The sequence below is a fragment of the Ranitomeya imitator genome, chromosome 4, assembly GCF_032444005.1.
Source record: "Ranitomeya imitator isolate aRanImi1 chromosome 4, aRanImi1.pri, whole genome shotgun sequence".
NCBI lineage: Eukaryota > Metazoa > Chordata > Amphibia > Anura > Dendrobatidae > Ranitomeya > Ranitomeya imitator.
Window position 1 is genome coordinate 580,636,153 of NC_091285.1, and position 16,354 is coordinate 580,652,506.

The window sequence follows — 16,354 nt, forward strand, 5'->3', positions numbered from 1 at the left end:
AATTTTCAGCTTCATTTTACAGTACCAGCAAAGTCTATGAGACTTCAGAAATCTCATGCATTCAGTTTGTTTTTTTTCCTAAGTTTTTTGTGCTTTGCTTGGTTTTTTTTGCATGTTTTTGTACAATAGAACATGTCACTTTCAGCAGTTTTTTTTTTACCACCCATTGAAAGGAATAGGTGGTAAAATAAACGCTGAAAATGCAGGTATCAGATTTTCCTGCGTTTTTAGTGAAAAAAAAGCAAGTACAGCAGTATGTGAAACATTTATTTTTGTGATTTTCCCAGGTTTACCATCTTGTCTGAGATGGCAGTTTGGATTAATACAATTTAATGAAATTAGTGATGTGCACAAAGTAAGCAATATCCAACCAAGGTGTAAGATTAAACAATGCCTGTGTCCAATCAAGGTGTGAAATTGAACACAGCCTGAGCAACTCAATGGAAGACCAAAGTGTAAAAGTAAATAGTGCAATATCCTATTTAGGAGGCCATTGTTTTTTATCCTGTAGGTCCACTACTCATTATAATTGCTTTTATATTTTTTATATACAATGTTTGTATTAAATGTCCGGATACCTGCACACTTTTTATCTTTTTATATTATATTTTTTATTAATAATATTGCTGTTGTCATTTAATAAACATATATATCTTGTATTATATTAGCTTGTCTAGACTTTCCTCGCTTATCTAGAGTTCTGGTGACTAGTTTTTCCTAGGGACAGCGTAAGCCTAATACTCGGGGCAGTGGACTGCCGCAAATATCTTTTTTGTGATTCTGTCTAAATGGCCTGGGGCGACATCAAAATGGACGTCGGGGACAAGAGACAGACCCAGCTTGTGAAGCTACAGGGAAAGAGGTACTCAGACTACATGGGGCGGAAGGTATTGCAATCCAGATTGTAAGGTTTTACTCACTCAGCTCCGGTTTAGGTAAGCACAGGAAGAGATTTTCATAAAAAATGTCCAGTCAGGTTTATTAACTCCATAAACCTGCTTAAGCACAGGCAAACAAAAAATATCCTTCCCCGGCACAAAGTTATCTTCGGACAAGGGAATTTGCTAATACCCTTTCGTGAGGTCAAGGGTAGTAATGTACCGAGCCGGACCTAGCCTCTCAATTAATTAATCACCATTAATCAATTCATTAATCAGGCATTGGGTATGTATCGAACTTAGACACCTCATTCAGTTTCCTATAGTCATTGCAAAACTGCCATTCTCCATCTGGTTTCGGCCCTAAGACTATTGGACTGGACCAGCCACTCTTGGATTCCTCGATGATTTCCAGGCTCAGCATCTGCTTCACCTCTTTCAAAATCACCCCTCGGCGGGCTTCGGTAATCCGATATGGCTTGAAGTTGACCTGGACATGAGGCTCCGTCAAAACCTCATGCTCTATGACCTTTGTACAACTTGGCTGAGAACAGGTCGGTGTTCTGATATAGGAACTCTAGGCAATGTTGCTTTTGAGCACGTAACAGCATTTCTACCACCTTAACTGCTTCCACATAAGCTTCAGGCTTAACCACCAAACATGGAGCTTCCACGGGCTTCCTATCTCGTCATGGCTTAATCAGTTTGATGTGGTATACCTGGTAGGGCTTACTTCTTCCTATTTGGTGGAATTTATAGTGTATATCTCCAACCTTTTCAACTATTTTATAGGAGCCATGCCACTTGGCCAGGAATTTACTCTCCACCGTAGGTAGCAGCACCATTACTCGATCCCAAGGGTCGAAGTGTCTCACCCTCGACTGTGCCTCTTGTGCTTTGACTAGGTTTTCTCTCACTATGGGCATTATCTTGGCAATACCCTCTTGCATCTGGGCTGCATGCTCGATTACACTCCGGTAGGGTATAGCCTCTGTCTCCCATGACTCCTTTGCTACGTCGAGGAGCCCACAGGCATGTCGGCCATACAAAAGTTCAAAGGGGAGAACCCAGTAGAGGCCTGTGGGACTTCTCTGATGGAGAATAGATGGTACAGTAGTAGACAGTCCCAGTCATCCTTCTCTACGACTTTCTTCAACATGGCCTTCAAGGTTTTGTTGAACCTCTCTATCAAGCCAACAGTCTATGGATGATAGACTAAGGTCTGGAGTTGGGTGATTTGCAGGGTTCTGCACAATTCCCTCATCACCTTTGACATGAATGGGGTCCCTTGGTCCTGTAGGATCTGTTTAGGCAACTCTGTTCTAGAAAAGATATGGAGCAACTCCCTGGCTATACACTTGGCGGAGAAGTTACGTAGTAGTACAGCCTCTGCATACAGTGTAGCGTAGTCCAGTACCACCAAGATATATTGGTGCCCTCCGGCAGACGACCAGGGGTCCCAATAGATCCATGGCTATGAGATAAAATAGAACCTCAATGATGGGCAAAGGAAGTGAGCTACCGGAGAGGTCAGCTGGCAGGCGGGACAGGACCTACAGAAATTCAGAATATCACGGTGACAACCAGGCCAGTAGAGCCTTTGGAGGATCTGTTCCTGTTTTTTTTCTACCCCTAGGTGACCACCTAATCTAATACTTTGCATCTGAACGACCTTGGTACTAGTAACTGCTCTACTACCTCCTCTCTCAGATTGGTGATCCGATATATTAACTCTCCATTCATGGCAAAATATGGGTATCGGGTGTCCGGCCCCAGCTTTTGAGCAACACCATTAAGTACCGTCACATTATCAAATGCCCCTTTTAGAGTTAAATCCCTGAGTTCCGCGGTTCCAAAATTTCCCCCGGACACCTGCAGTTCAGGAATGTTGGCCTCTGGGGATGCTGCTTCATCCTCATCGCCAACAAAGCACCCAAAACAGAAACCTGTCAGCAGCGACATGTCCTTCCTTTCCCGCAACAGTCCCAAAATAATGCAAAGTCCTGTCCTATTATAATAGGGTGCAAAAGGTCCTTGTCTACGCCCACCTCATGGGACTCGGTGCCACAGTTTGTGTTTATGACCACTCGGGCCATAGGGTAGTCTTTAGTGTCGCCATGGATACAGCGGATGCCCACTTTCTTCTCAGGAATCAGCTTTATGAGGAATGGTGGCCTTCACTAGGGTAACCAAACTACCTGAGTCCAGCAGGCCAGTCATTTTCACTCTGTTCACTGACGCGGGACATGCCTGCAACCCCTCTCCTGTTTGAGGGACAGCACTGCAGGCAGAATATGCAAAATATGAGCAGCGCTGTCCTGTGCTCCAGTCCATTGGCTTGATGGTCATGGGGCAACGGGCGGCTATGTGACCTGGGGTATGACACCTCCAACAAATTACACTATTGGATGGGGCCTTTGAAAATAACTCAGATGCCTCCCGGGCTCTTAGACGCCCCCCAGATGTGGCTCTAGCTTTTTTTTGGTTGTCAGCCACCCTTTGGTAACCCCAGTATGGAGATGTTACAACCCCTTGCTTCCTCAAGGAACTCTCGACTGCCTGGTATCTCGCCACCAGGCTCACTAGGTCATCATTATGGTGATCTCCCTGAGCAACCCAGGTTTGCACCAGCCTCAGTAGGGAGTGTATTAACCTATCAATGACGACCATCTCCACCATCTGTGCTGGGGAGGAAGATTCAGTATGCAACCATTTGTGGACCAGATGTAGGAGGTCAAACATTTGGGCCCAATGGTGCAGCTGTTGCGCCCTGACAGTCATAATCACTCTTAAGCGCATCGGTTTTTAACTTGGCGTATTGTCTTGCGTCCTGCAAGGCCAGGTGATAATAGGCCTTCTGTGGTTCCCCTATTAAATATGACTGCTCCGGAGGCAATTTCTCCTGTTTTGCCACCCACTTGAAAACCGCCAGGAACTCCTCAACGTCATCACTCGGGGTCATCTCTTGCAATGCTCTTCTTACAGTCTTCCTCATGTGAGTCATCACCTGGATTTGGGGTTGTGACGGATTGCAGGTAACGCTAGTGTGACAATTCTCTTATACTTTTCCTCAGATTGTTTAATTTCAGTTTACAAATACTGATGTAAAATACTGACCAAATACTGAACGTGCTAATAGGCTATGTTCACATGATGAGCGCTTGATGTTGTAGATTTTCTGCACCCATTAGTTAATTTGTGTTATTTCATTGCACTTTCGTGTGTTTTTATTGTGTATTTGTCTTTTGTTGGTGTCATGTATTAAGGTACCGTCACATTTAGCTACGCTGCAGCGATCTAGACAACGATCCCGATCGCTGCAGCGTCGCTGTGTGGTTGCTGGAGAGCTGTCACACAGACAGCTCTCCAGCGACCAACTATGCGAAGTCCCTGGTAACCAGGGTAAACATCGGGTTACTAAGCGCAGGGCCACGCTTAGTAACCCGATGTTTACCCTGGTTACCATCGTAAACGTAAAAAAACCCAAACACTACATACTTACATTCTGGTGTCTGTCCCCCGGCGTTCTGCTTTCCTGCACTGACTGTGAGCGCTGGCCGTAAAGCAGAGCGGTGACGTCACCGCTGTAATCTGCTTTATGGCTGGCCAGCGCTGACAGTGCAGGGAAGCAGAAAGAACGCCGGGGGACGCGACAGACACCGGAATGTAAGTATGTAGTGTTTGTTTTTTTTTACATTTACAATGGGTAACTAGGGTAAACATCGGGTTACTAATCGCGGCCCTGCGCTTAGTAACCCGATGTTTACCCTGGTTACCAGTGAAGACATCGCTGAATCGGCGTCACACACGCCGATTCAGCGATGTCTGCGGGAGATCCAGCGACGAAATAAAGTTCTGGACTTTCTGCTCCGACCAACGATGTCACAGCAGGATCCAGATCGCTGCTGCGTGTCAAACACAACGATATCGCTAGCCAGGAAGCTGCAACGTCACGGATCGCTAGCGATATCGTTGTTAAGTTGGCCAGTGTGACGGTACCTTTAAGCAAGGCTTCTTTGTTTTTAAAGGGAATCTGTCACACCAAAAATCATATATGAGCTAAGGCCACTGGCATCAGGGGCTTATCTACAGCATTCTGTAATGCTGTAGATAAGCCCCCGATGTAACCTGAAAGGTAAGAAAAACAGGTTATATTATACTCACCCAGGAGCGGTCCAGTCCGATGGGCGTCGCAGTCCAGGTCCGGCGCCTCCCATGTAGATAACCTCCTGATGCCGGTGGCCTTAGCTCCTGTACGATTTTTGGGGTGACAGATTCCCTTTAATACTTCCTGGTATTTGGCTTTGAAAAAACATTATTGATATAGTCATGTGCAGATTACACCGGTTTTTGCCACAGAAACGTACTAAATATGCATGTGTGTTTTTTCCTGAGGATTTTCTACATCTAATGCAAGTCTATAGGGGGAAGAAAGCACACAAAACTCAAGAGAAATTGACATGTTGTGGATGTGAAATACATACTGTAAGTCAGTTTATGATGTGTAGAAAAAAAAATAACAGTGGGCACGAGATTTCTATGAATCCCATCCACTTGGCTGTACTGTAAAACGCTGTGTTTTTGACAGAAAAAAATACACAGCCTAAATCTAGGGAACAAATGAATTGACTGACCAACCCTGACATGCTGTCACAGTAGTATGCTGGTGATGTGACATCCTAAGGCCACATTCACATGTTCAGTATTTTACCTCAGAGGAAAAGTATAATTTAAACACGTCACCACTTCTGTATTTATCACCCACTACTGGTTTTGGATTACAAATACTGAGGTAAATACTGACCAAGTACTGCTAGTGTGAATGTGGCCTAAAGGTTCAATCTGATGCCATCACGTGCAACATGTGCAGATTTTTCTACAGAAGGAAGCTCAGAAATATCTGCAGAAGGATCACATGTTCAAATCTGCTCTTGGAACTGAAAATATTGTTAAAAAATAAAACACCACATTTGGTTCTTGTAATGGCTCTTCAACCTGCTCTGATCGATGGTGACTCAAGATGCAGCGACGACACTGGAAGTCAATAGGAGGATATCTGTGGGCAATTCAACAATGAAGTCTCTGGACAAGGTCTTCAAATGAAGGAACATTTCACTGATGATGAAGAGGCGGCTCGTACATAGTGAGGTCTTTTTTTGTGGTAACATATGGATGGATGGCAAGAACAAATCAATTTTGGAAAAAATTAAGGATCACCAAGCTACGACTTTGGACACATCATACGAAGAGAGAAATCACTGGAGAAAGACATGAAGGTGGGAAGGATATGAGGAACAAGACGAAGACCAGCAACCCGCTGGCTTGATACTATGGAGAACCCGGAGACAACCATCTACACTTACACAAGATGGATCTTCCTACAGAGCATTCATCCATCAAGTCGCCATGGCTGGAGATCGAGCTGAGGCTGATACACTGTAAGACTGCCATCACACTATCAGTATTTGGTCAGTATTTTACCTCAGTATTTGTAAGGCAAAACCAGGAGTGGAACAAATAGAGGAAAAGTATAATAGAAACATATGCACCACTTCTGTATTTATCACCCACTCCTGGTTTTGGCTTACAAATACTGATGTAAAATACTGACCAAGTACTGCTAGTGTGACGGCAGCCTCATCCTGCACATTATTCAGCCAAACAATTACTGTTTATGTCACAAAATAAGATTAGCCCAGAGCGGTCGGAGCCCAAGATACTCGGCCCTGGTGGCGGGATACTGGGCCCTGGTGGCGGGATACCTGGCCCGGGTGGCGGGATACTCGGCCCCGGTGGCAGAATACTGGGCCCTGGTGGCGGGATACTCGGCCCTGGTGGCGGGATACTGGGCCCTGGTGGCGGGATACTTCGCCCTGGTGGCAGGATACTTCGCCCTGGTTGCGGGATATTCGGCCCTGGTGGTGGGATACTCGGCCCTGGTGGCAGGATACTCGGCCCTGGTTGCGGGATACTCAGCCCTGGTTGCGGGATATTCGGCCCTGGTGGCAGGATACTCGGCCCTGGTTGCGGGATACTCACCCCTGGTTGCGGGATACTCGGCCCTGGTGGCAGGATACTCGGCCCTGGTTGCGGGATATTCGGCCCGGGTGGCAGGATACTCGGCCCTGGTTGCGGGATACTCGGCCCTGGTGGGGGGATATTCGGCCCTGGTTGCGGGATACTCGGCCCTGGTGGCGGGATACTGTGCCCTAGTGGCGGGATACTGGGCCTTGGTGGCGGGATACTGGGCCCTGGTGGCGGGATACTGGGCCCTGGTGGCGGGATACTGGGCCCTGGTGGCGGGATACTGGGCCCTGATGGCGGGATACTGGGCCCTGGTGGCGGGATACTGGGCCCTGGTGGCGGGATACTGGGCCCTGTTGGTGGGATATTCGGCCCTGGTTGCGGGATACTCAGCCCTGGTTGCGGGATATTCGGCCCTGGTGGCAGGATACTCGGCCCTGGTTGCGGGATACTCAGCCCTGGTTGCGGGATACTCGGCCCTGGTGGCAGGATACTCGGCCCTGGTTGCGGGATATTCGGCCCGGGTGGCAGGATACTCGGCCCTGGTTGCGGGATACTCGGCCCTGGTGGCAGGATACTCGGCCCTGGTGGTGGGATATTCGGCCCTGGTTGCGGGATACTCGGCCCTGGTGGCGGGATACTGTGCCCTAGTGGCGGGATACTGGGCCTTGGTGGCGGGATACTGGGCCCTGGTGGCGGGATACTGGGCCCTGGTGGCGGCATACTGGGCCCTGGTGGCGGGATACTGGGCCCTGATGGCGGGATACTGGGCCCTGGTGGCGGGATACTGGGCCCTGTTGGTGGGATATTCGGCCCTGGTGGCGGGATACTGGGCCCTGGTGGCGGGATACTGGGCCCTGGTGGCGGGATACTGGGCCCTGATGGCGGGATACTGGGCCCTGGTGGCGGGATACTGGGCCCTGTTGGTGGGATATTCGGCCCTGGTGGCGGGATACTGGGCCCTGGTGGCGGGATACTGGGCCCTGGTGGCGGGATACTGGGCCCTGATGGCGGGATACTGGGCCCTGGTGGCGGGATACTGGGCCCTGATGGCGGGATACTGGACCCTGGTGGCGGGATACTGGGCCCTGATGGCGGGATACTGGGCCCTGGTGGACATTTTCCACTTCTAGTTACAGGAATGACCCCACTAATCATCACAATAATACTAAAAACTGGAGAAGAGGACATTATCCATGTTTATTGTTCTTTTGATTATCTCTCTTGCTGAAACAAACCAAAACCACAGAAACCATCTTTCCTACACAACTAGCCCTCACAGAGCGGGAAACAGAGGACAATTCGCCACCGTTACTTCTTCCAGGAATGCACAGGAGACGCCACTGCAGGGACCACCTCCATTAGCGGACATGATGGGAGCCTAGGTGGCCTGACTGACTGGCCTCACCATCGCTACCTACAACAAAACCGCACGAGTCACCACGTGACCGTCCTCACGTGCTCCCCAGCCCCTTGGCGCCTTTATTCAAATTTTACGTAGTGACATCACATACACGTCGGAGCCACGTCGCGGCGGGTTCATTACGCATGCGCGCAGAGCGGCAAGATGGCGGACAGTGCGGAACTGAAGGTAAAGCGCAGCTGGAATTGCGGGACCGGGATCCCGCCGTGTCCGATGAGGGGAGTCTTATGTTCCGGTCGGGGTGGGCCGATGGATCGGTGAGCCAGGAAAGGCGGGGTCCAGAAGCAGAAAGAGCTGAGCGGGCTGCGTGCAGGGTACAGTCACCGCTGTTATTGTTGCTGCTGTCCGTGGTGGTGGAAGGGAGGGGGTGTGGGGTGAGTGAGGGGAGGCCGGGGTGGGTGACCTCCCGCCACAGCCATGTGTGTGGCCACAGAGGCGGGAGGGGAGCAGCTCGGCCATCCCTGTGTGTCCCCATGTGGAGGGGTCCTCGCCCGCTGCCCCATCCTCCCCTCCCCCACCTCCTGTCAGCCTGTGTGGTGGGGACTCCGGACATGTCTGCTCCATGTGGTTCCTCCTGCTCAGGCGCTGTTTACATGTAGCGTTTGTGTGCTGGGGTCTGAGACATCGCCTGATCGCCCTCCTCCCCTGTGATCTTTGATGCCTGTGTTATATCAAGTGTATGCTGTGTCCTGTATTCTCCTCCTATCTGGTACAGTGTATATCTAATGGCCGAGACTGGGCCAGTGTACTGGTAATGGCCACCTGTTGTGGGGTATCAGCAGAAGAGCCTAGTGTTCTGGTGATGACCCCCTGTTGTGGGGAATCAGCAGATGAGCCTGGTGTTCTGGTGATGACCCCCTGTTGGGTTGTGGTGTGCTGTCAGATGCACCCGGTGTTCTGGTGATGACCCCTGTTGGGTTGTGGTATGCTGTCAGATGCACCTGGTGTTCTGGTGATGACCCCTGTTGGGTTGTGGTGTGCTGTCAGATGAGCCTGGTGTTCTGGTGATGACCCCTGTTGGGTTGTGGTGTGCTGTCAGATGCACCCGGTGTTCTGGTGATGACCCCCTGTTGGGTTGTGGTGTGCTGTCAGATGCACCCGGTGTTCTGGTGATGACCCCCTGTTGGGTTGTGGTGTGCTGTCAGATGCACCTGGTGTTCTGGTGATGACCCCTGTTGGGTTGTGGTGTGCTGTCAGATGAGCCTGGTGTTCTGGTGATGACCCCCTGTTGGGTTGTGCTGTGCTGTCAGATGCACCCGGTGTTCTGGTGATGACCCCCTGTTGGGTTGTGGTATGCTGTCAGATGCACCCGGTGTTCTGGTGATGACCCCCTGTTGGGTTGTGGTGTGCTGTCAGATGAGCCTGGTGTTCTGGTGATGACCCCTGTTGGGTTGTGGTGTGCTGTCAGATGAGCCTGGTGTTCTGGTGATGACCCCTGTTGGGTTGTGGTGTGCTGTCAGATGAGCCTGGTGTTCTGGTGATGACCCCCTGTTGGGTTGTGGTGTGCTGTCAGATGCACCCGGTGTTCTGGTGATGACCCCCTGTTGGGTTGTGGTGTGCTGTCAGATGCACCTGGTGTTCTGGTGATGACCCCCTGTTGGGTTGTGCTGTGCTGTCAGAGGCGCCTGGTGTTCTGGTGATGACCCCCTGTTGGGTTGTGGTGTGCTGTCAGATGCACCTGGTGTTCTGGTGATGACCCCTGTTGGGTTGTGGTGTGCTGTCAGATGCACCTGGTGTTCTGGTGATGACCCCCTGTTGGGTTGTGCTGTCAGATGCACCCGGTGTTCTGGTGATGACCCCCTGTTGGGTTGTGGTGTGCTGTCACATGAGCCCGGTGTTTTAGTAATGGCCATCTGTTGGGTTGTGGTGTGCTGTCAGATGCACCCGGTGTTCTGGTGATGACCCCCTGTTGGGTTGTGGTGTGCTGTGCTGTCAGACGCACCCGTTGTTCTGGTGATGACCCCCTGTTGGGTTGTGGTGTGCTGTCAGATGCGCCTGGTGTTCTGGTGATGACCCCCTGTTGGGTTGTGGTGTGCTGTCAGATGAGCCTGGTGTTCTGGTGATGACCCCCTGTTGGGCTGTGGTATGCTGTCAGGTGCACCCGGTGTTTTGGTGATGACCCCCTGTTGGGCTGTGGTATGCTGTCAGGTGCACCCGGTGTTCTGGTGATGACCCCCTGTTGGGTTGTGGTGTGCTGTCACATGAGCCCGGTGTTTTAGTAATGGCCATCTGTTGGGTTGTGGTGTGCTGTCAGATGAGCCTGGTGTTCTGGTGATGACCCCCTGTTGGGCTGTGGTATGCTGTCAGATGCACCCGGTGTTCTGGTGATGACCCCCTGTTGGGTTGTGGTGTGCTGTCACATGAGCCCGGTGTTTTAGTAATGGCCATCTGTTGGGTTGTGGTGTGCTGTCAGATGCACCCGGTGTTCTGGTGATGACCCCCTGTTGGGTTGTGGTGTGCTGTCAGATGCACCCGGTGTTCTGGTAATGACAACCTGTTGCGGTGTGCAGTCAGATGCACCCGGTGGTCCTGGCATGTTTGGAACAGGTCACAGCAGAAATATTCTGTACATTTCTCGTATACATATCATTGCTGAGGTTCTGTCTTTTTAGGCTGTGATCACACATTGCATTTTTGCTGTGTGTGTATGTATATATAATCTACAGTAGCAGCAAACTCAGAAATTTCATGCACACACTTAGTTTTCCAATTCAGACAGGGGGAAAAAAAAACCAAAGCGTTTTTGAAAACTGCAGTATTTATTTCACCCATAGAAAGCAATGAAAAAGTGTTGACAAGCACAGGTACAGCGGGATGTGGATGGAGCACTTTTTTTGTGATGTTTGTACTGACTCCCAAGTACAGTTTAATTAAATTAGTGACGTGTTAACCATACCCGACCACTTCAACTTCCCCACTGGTTTTACATTTGCCTTTTTTTTTCCTCTCATGGACTCGTATAACCTTTGTTCATGGCTGTGCTTCATCCATGAATCCAGACATTTTGTTCAGAAGTTTTTCAGACCTAAAATATCTCTCCCTTAATTTTACTGAAACTCATAATGTTTCATGGCTTCACATACGTCTTTCATTGGTTGCCTAACACCTTGTATTGCTAATGCTTGCAAGGTAGCCGCAAAACTGTTTTGGCTGCAGCTTTTTTTTTAAGTGCCAAAGGATCATGTTTTGGCTGTAGAAGAGAAGAAAAAAAAAAGCAACGTGTGAACACAGCCTTGGGCTACGTTCCCACCATGAGCTTTTGGCGAGTCCATTTGTGCACCTATAAAGTAAAATAGGTTGGTTGACTTTTTTTTTTTTAATCAGCATAAGAAAACTCACCAAAATCTCACCGTGAGAACTTCGCTTTATAGTCACTTTTTTCTTCACTTTTTATTTATCAAAAGTAATGTTGATCCTGGGACAAGCTGTGTAGAAAAATAAGGCAAAATAGGTAAAAATTAACTGGTTGCTCCATATTATTATTTATTTATTTTTTTCTAACTGCAACTTTGTCTTCAAGCAAAAAAAGAAAAGTTTTTTTTTTAGAGGCAAAAAGTAGAGTGTGAAAACATCTCTCGGTGAGATGTTTGTATTGTGGACACGCTGTAGCTGCTGGCCTTGGCCTGATTCCTTTCCTATCTGCGAACCTGAACCATTAGCAGCATGAATCCCTATGTTGCTGATGGTTCAGGTCACATAACTATGATCGGGCCTAGATTTATATCTGTATTATGCAACACTGTGCCCGCATTATGGTATGTTCCCACGGTCAGTAAACACTGCGGGTTGGATGCTGCATACATCCACAGCATCCAACCCACAGTGGCCAGATGTTACAGCATAGTGGATTGGATTTCATGAAATCCCATCTTCGCTATACATGCACAGACGCCTCCGGCTTCCCTGCGGAGTCGGACATGTGGTGCGTCTTTCCAGACCGCTGCATGTCTATTTATCTTGCGGAGACGCTCAGTCTCCACAAGATAAATATCACCAGTGCAATGTATTGGAACGTGATGATTCCGCACCATTCAATGAACACAAGCCGAATCGCCTGTGTTCAAAAGCTGGCAGCACTTTGACGGAGCGGACATGTGCTGTGTCCAAAGCGCTGCCGATTACTGACTGTGGGGACGTAGCCTTATTCCCATTTGATTAAGGTGTGAGGGAATGCTTTCTTTTTTTTTTTTTTTTTGAATTTTGTAGCATAGCCACCTGTACATGAAAAAACACATTTGATTATCTTATTTGCTGCCTTTTTTAATTTTCCCCAGCAATCCTTTCCTATCTACGAATGTGAATATTGAAGTCTGTACTTGGATAAAAGATTTTAGGGGTTTTCTGTGACTCGAGAGGCAAAAAAAAACCCAAAACATACAAATATATGTACGGTAATTCTGTGTAACCTACTCATCTTAATTGTCCAGATGCTTCTTGCTGTTTTATACAGTTGGATCTCTATGCCCAAACAGACTGCAGATATACTGACCTGAACAAACTCATTGGCATATACGCAACTATTAAGGCCCCTTCACATTAAGCGACGCTGCAGCGATACCGACAACGATCCGGATCGCTGCAGCGTCGCTGTTTGGTCGCTGGAGAGCTGTCACACAGACAGCTCTCCAGCGACCAACGATGCCGGTAACCAGGGTAAACATCGGGTAACTAAGCGCAGGGCCGCGCTTAGTAACCCGATGTTTACCCTGGTTACCATCCTAAAAGTAAAAAAAACAAACAGTACATACTTACCTACCGCTGTCTGTCCTCCAGCGCTGTGCTCTGCACTCCTCCTGTACTGTCTGTGTGAGCACAGCGGCCGGAAAGCAGAGCGGTGACGTCACCGCTCTGCTTTCCGGCTGACCGACGCTCACAGCCAGTGCAGGAGGAGTGCAGAGCACAGCGCTGGAGGACAGACAGCGGTAGGTAAGTATGTACTGTTTGTTTTTTTTACTTTTAGGATGGTAACCAGGGTAAACATCGGGTTACTAAGCGCGGCCCTGCGCTTAGTTACCCGATGTTTACCCTGGTTACCAGTGAAGACATCGCTGGATCGGTGTCACACACGCCGATCCAGCGATGTCCACGGGAGATCCAGCGACGAAATAAAGTTCTGGACTTTCTTCAGCGACCAACGATCTCCCAGCAGGGGCCTGATCGTTGGTCGCTGTCACACATAACGATTTTATTAACGATATCGTTGCTACGTCACAAAATGAAACGATATCGTTAACAATATCGTTATGTGTGAAGGTACCTTTAGTGTAGCTCTGATCTACGTCTCGGCCAGGAATTACTTATTTTTAGAGCACCATCAATTCCATGGTGGTCGAGTGAAAAGGAGTTTACATACAAAATGCATATGTAAATTAGATTGAATTGGCTAACAATGACAGACTGGCACAGAGGGCCTAGTCTACAGAAGGTTAGGAATCCCACACCAGTCTTCAGCTAAGGCTGCGCGGCTACATTGGCCACCACACCTGTTGAGCTACATTGCAACGCTATACAAGTGAATGGGGTCGCAATGCCAACCTTGGAATACTGCGACATGTAAGTTGCAAAATTTCCCGCGAGGTTGAACTTCTTGTGATTTGCTTGCTACAGTAACCTCACGGTCGCAGTGACTAGCCCCCCCCCCCCCCCCCCCCCATTGTTCTGAGAGAGGTGATTGGTTGCAATGGGCAACTACTCTACTTTGCATTTTAGCCTATATTTTTTTTCTGCAATCAACACAATCATGTTTTATACATGCAGGCACTGCTGTGCTTGATCCGTCACCCCAGAAACCTCATGGATTTTCTTTGGGTTTGGCAATCTGATGAGACAACGTGAGAGGCTACAAACAGTACACTTATCGAAGATGTGTAAGAAAAGGCAATTTTTGGAGTTGGTTTATTAATGGACCTGATTCATAGTAAGGCTTAATTCTTGGGTTTTGATAGAATATCCTTACATATCAATCTATTTAGTTGCCGTATTCATCCTTGGCTTATTATTCTTAAGTTACCATCACACTGAACGATATCGCTAGCGATCCGTGACGTTGCAGCGTCCTGGCTAGCGATATCGTTGAGTTTGACACGCAGCAGCGATCAGGATCCTGCTGTGCCATCGTTGGTCCGAGCAGAAAGTCCAGCACTTTATTTCGTCGCTGGATCTCCCACAGACATTACTGAATCGGCGTGTGTGACACCAATTCAGCGATGTCTTCACTGGTAACCAGGATAAACATCGGGTTACTAAGCGCAGGGCTGTGCTTTCCGGCTGGCGCTCAGTCAGTGCAGAGAAGCACAGCGCCGGAGGACAGACAGCGGAAGGTAAGACCTCAGGTTAGCATCCTCAATAATCAGAACCTCCCACTCCCGTCTCCAAGACTTTACACGTGCTGCGCCGATTCTTTGGAATGCACTACCTAGGTTAATACGATTAATCCCCAATCCCCACAGTTTTAAGCGTGCCCTAAAAACTCATTTGTTCAGACTGGCCTACCGCCTCAATGCATTAACCTAACGATCCCTGTGTGGCCTATTTATAATAAAAAAAAAAAAAAAAAAAAGGTTCCTCGCATCATGTTCTCATACACTTTATGCAGTATTAGCCCTCTGTGTCTGTACTGCTACATACTTAGGCAGGTAACTGGTTCATGCAGCTTTACATGAACACCTGAGCCTTACACTATAGCTGGTCCGAATAACTAAAGCAATTGTTACCATCCACCTCTCGTGTCTCCCCTTTTCCCCATAGTTTGTAAGCTTGCGAGCAGGGCCCTCACTCCTCCTGGTATCTGTTTTGAACTGTATTTCTGTTATGCTGTAATGTCTATTGTCTGTACAAGTCCCCTCTATAATTTGAGCGCTGCGGAATATGTTGGCGCTATATAAATAAAAATTATTATTATTATTATTATTATTATTATATGAATTTGCTTTACTACAGTATTTGGTTAACTTCACGTCACTGTTTTGTGGGTAAATATACTGTTATTGGCAGCAGTTTTTTGCCTCCGGTATATTATTTTTGAAAAAGAGTACAAAAGGAGTGCACTCCCCAAGAATGAGGAGGCTGACATGTATGGAGAAACATTCACTCCACAGGTCTGTCGCCATTTTCCAGAAACTGTCTACTTATTTATAGATACTGTTTGTAGCAAAGCGGTGAATAGATCCCAACACTTCTGTAAGGCCATCTCTTCTTTTTTTTCTTGACACCCCCCTCCCAGCAGGGAACATAATTTACATGTGACCAAATATTTGTATGCATCCCAGGCCTTCATAGTTTGGAACTATGAACATTTCTACTGGTGGCAATTGTGCATACTGTAAACCTAATAGGGCTGCTTATCAATGACCACTGATAAAAATTACCATTTGACGGATACCTCTCCTGACTTCCCCATACACAGAAACCTATGGCCTTGCCTAGCATTTTTGTGTAGTCAGATAGAGAAGCTGCCAGACCCTCGGCTGTCAGATTCAGCAAGATTGGTTATCAAGAATAGTTGGGTCCCCCACACTGTCATTTTAAATAAAAATAGGGCTCCCCCCTCCCCCCCTCATATTTTTGACAACCAGCCTTGCTAAAGCTCACAGTTGGGGGCTGGTATTCTCAGGCTGGTAAGGGTCCATTGTGGTGAAATGTGTGTGTGTGTGTGTATATATATATATATATATATATATATGTGCGTAGTGACATATGTCTAGGGTTATATGTGTGACTAGTGATAATGTAACATCTGTCCTGAAGGCAAGTCGCACCTAGGTGTTAATAGGTACTTCCTTGGGACTAGTAGAAATTGTCTCCATATCTCACCAGGAGGTCTAGCTAGAGCCAAGAAGAAAAGTAACATTTGGCACCTCCTAGGTCTTGAAGGGGAGATGTTAAAGGGAACCTGTCACCTCCAAAATCGATGGTGAGGTAAGCTCACCGTCATCAGGGGCTTATCTACAGCATTCTGTAATGCTGTAGGTAAGCCGCCGATGTTACCTGAAAGAGGAGAAAAAAAGGTTAGATTATACTCACCCGGGGC

At 48.2% G+C, this 16,354-nt stretch overlaps 1 protein-coding gene across 2 annotated transcripts in view; it reads left to right on the forward strand.

Annotated features, from left to right (window-relative positions):
• The first annotated feature begins 8,457 nt into the window (after positions 1 to 8,457).
• The window catches only part of PIAS1 (protein inhibitor of activated STAT 1), a 124,884-nt gene continuing 116,987 nt past the window's right edge, over positions 8,458 to 16,354 (forward strand). The window contains exon 1 of one of the 2 annotated variants that reach the window (XM_069766415.1): positions 8,458 to 8,493. In XM_069766415.1, coding sequence (XP_069622516.1) covers positions 8,470 to 8,493 — 24 coding nt within the window. In that variant the 5' untranslated portion in view covers positions 8,458 to 8,469. Of the gene's footprint in view, positions 8,640 to 16,354 lie in introns of both variants that reach the window. The other variant, XM_069766414.1, reaches the window with a different exon arrangement.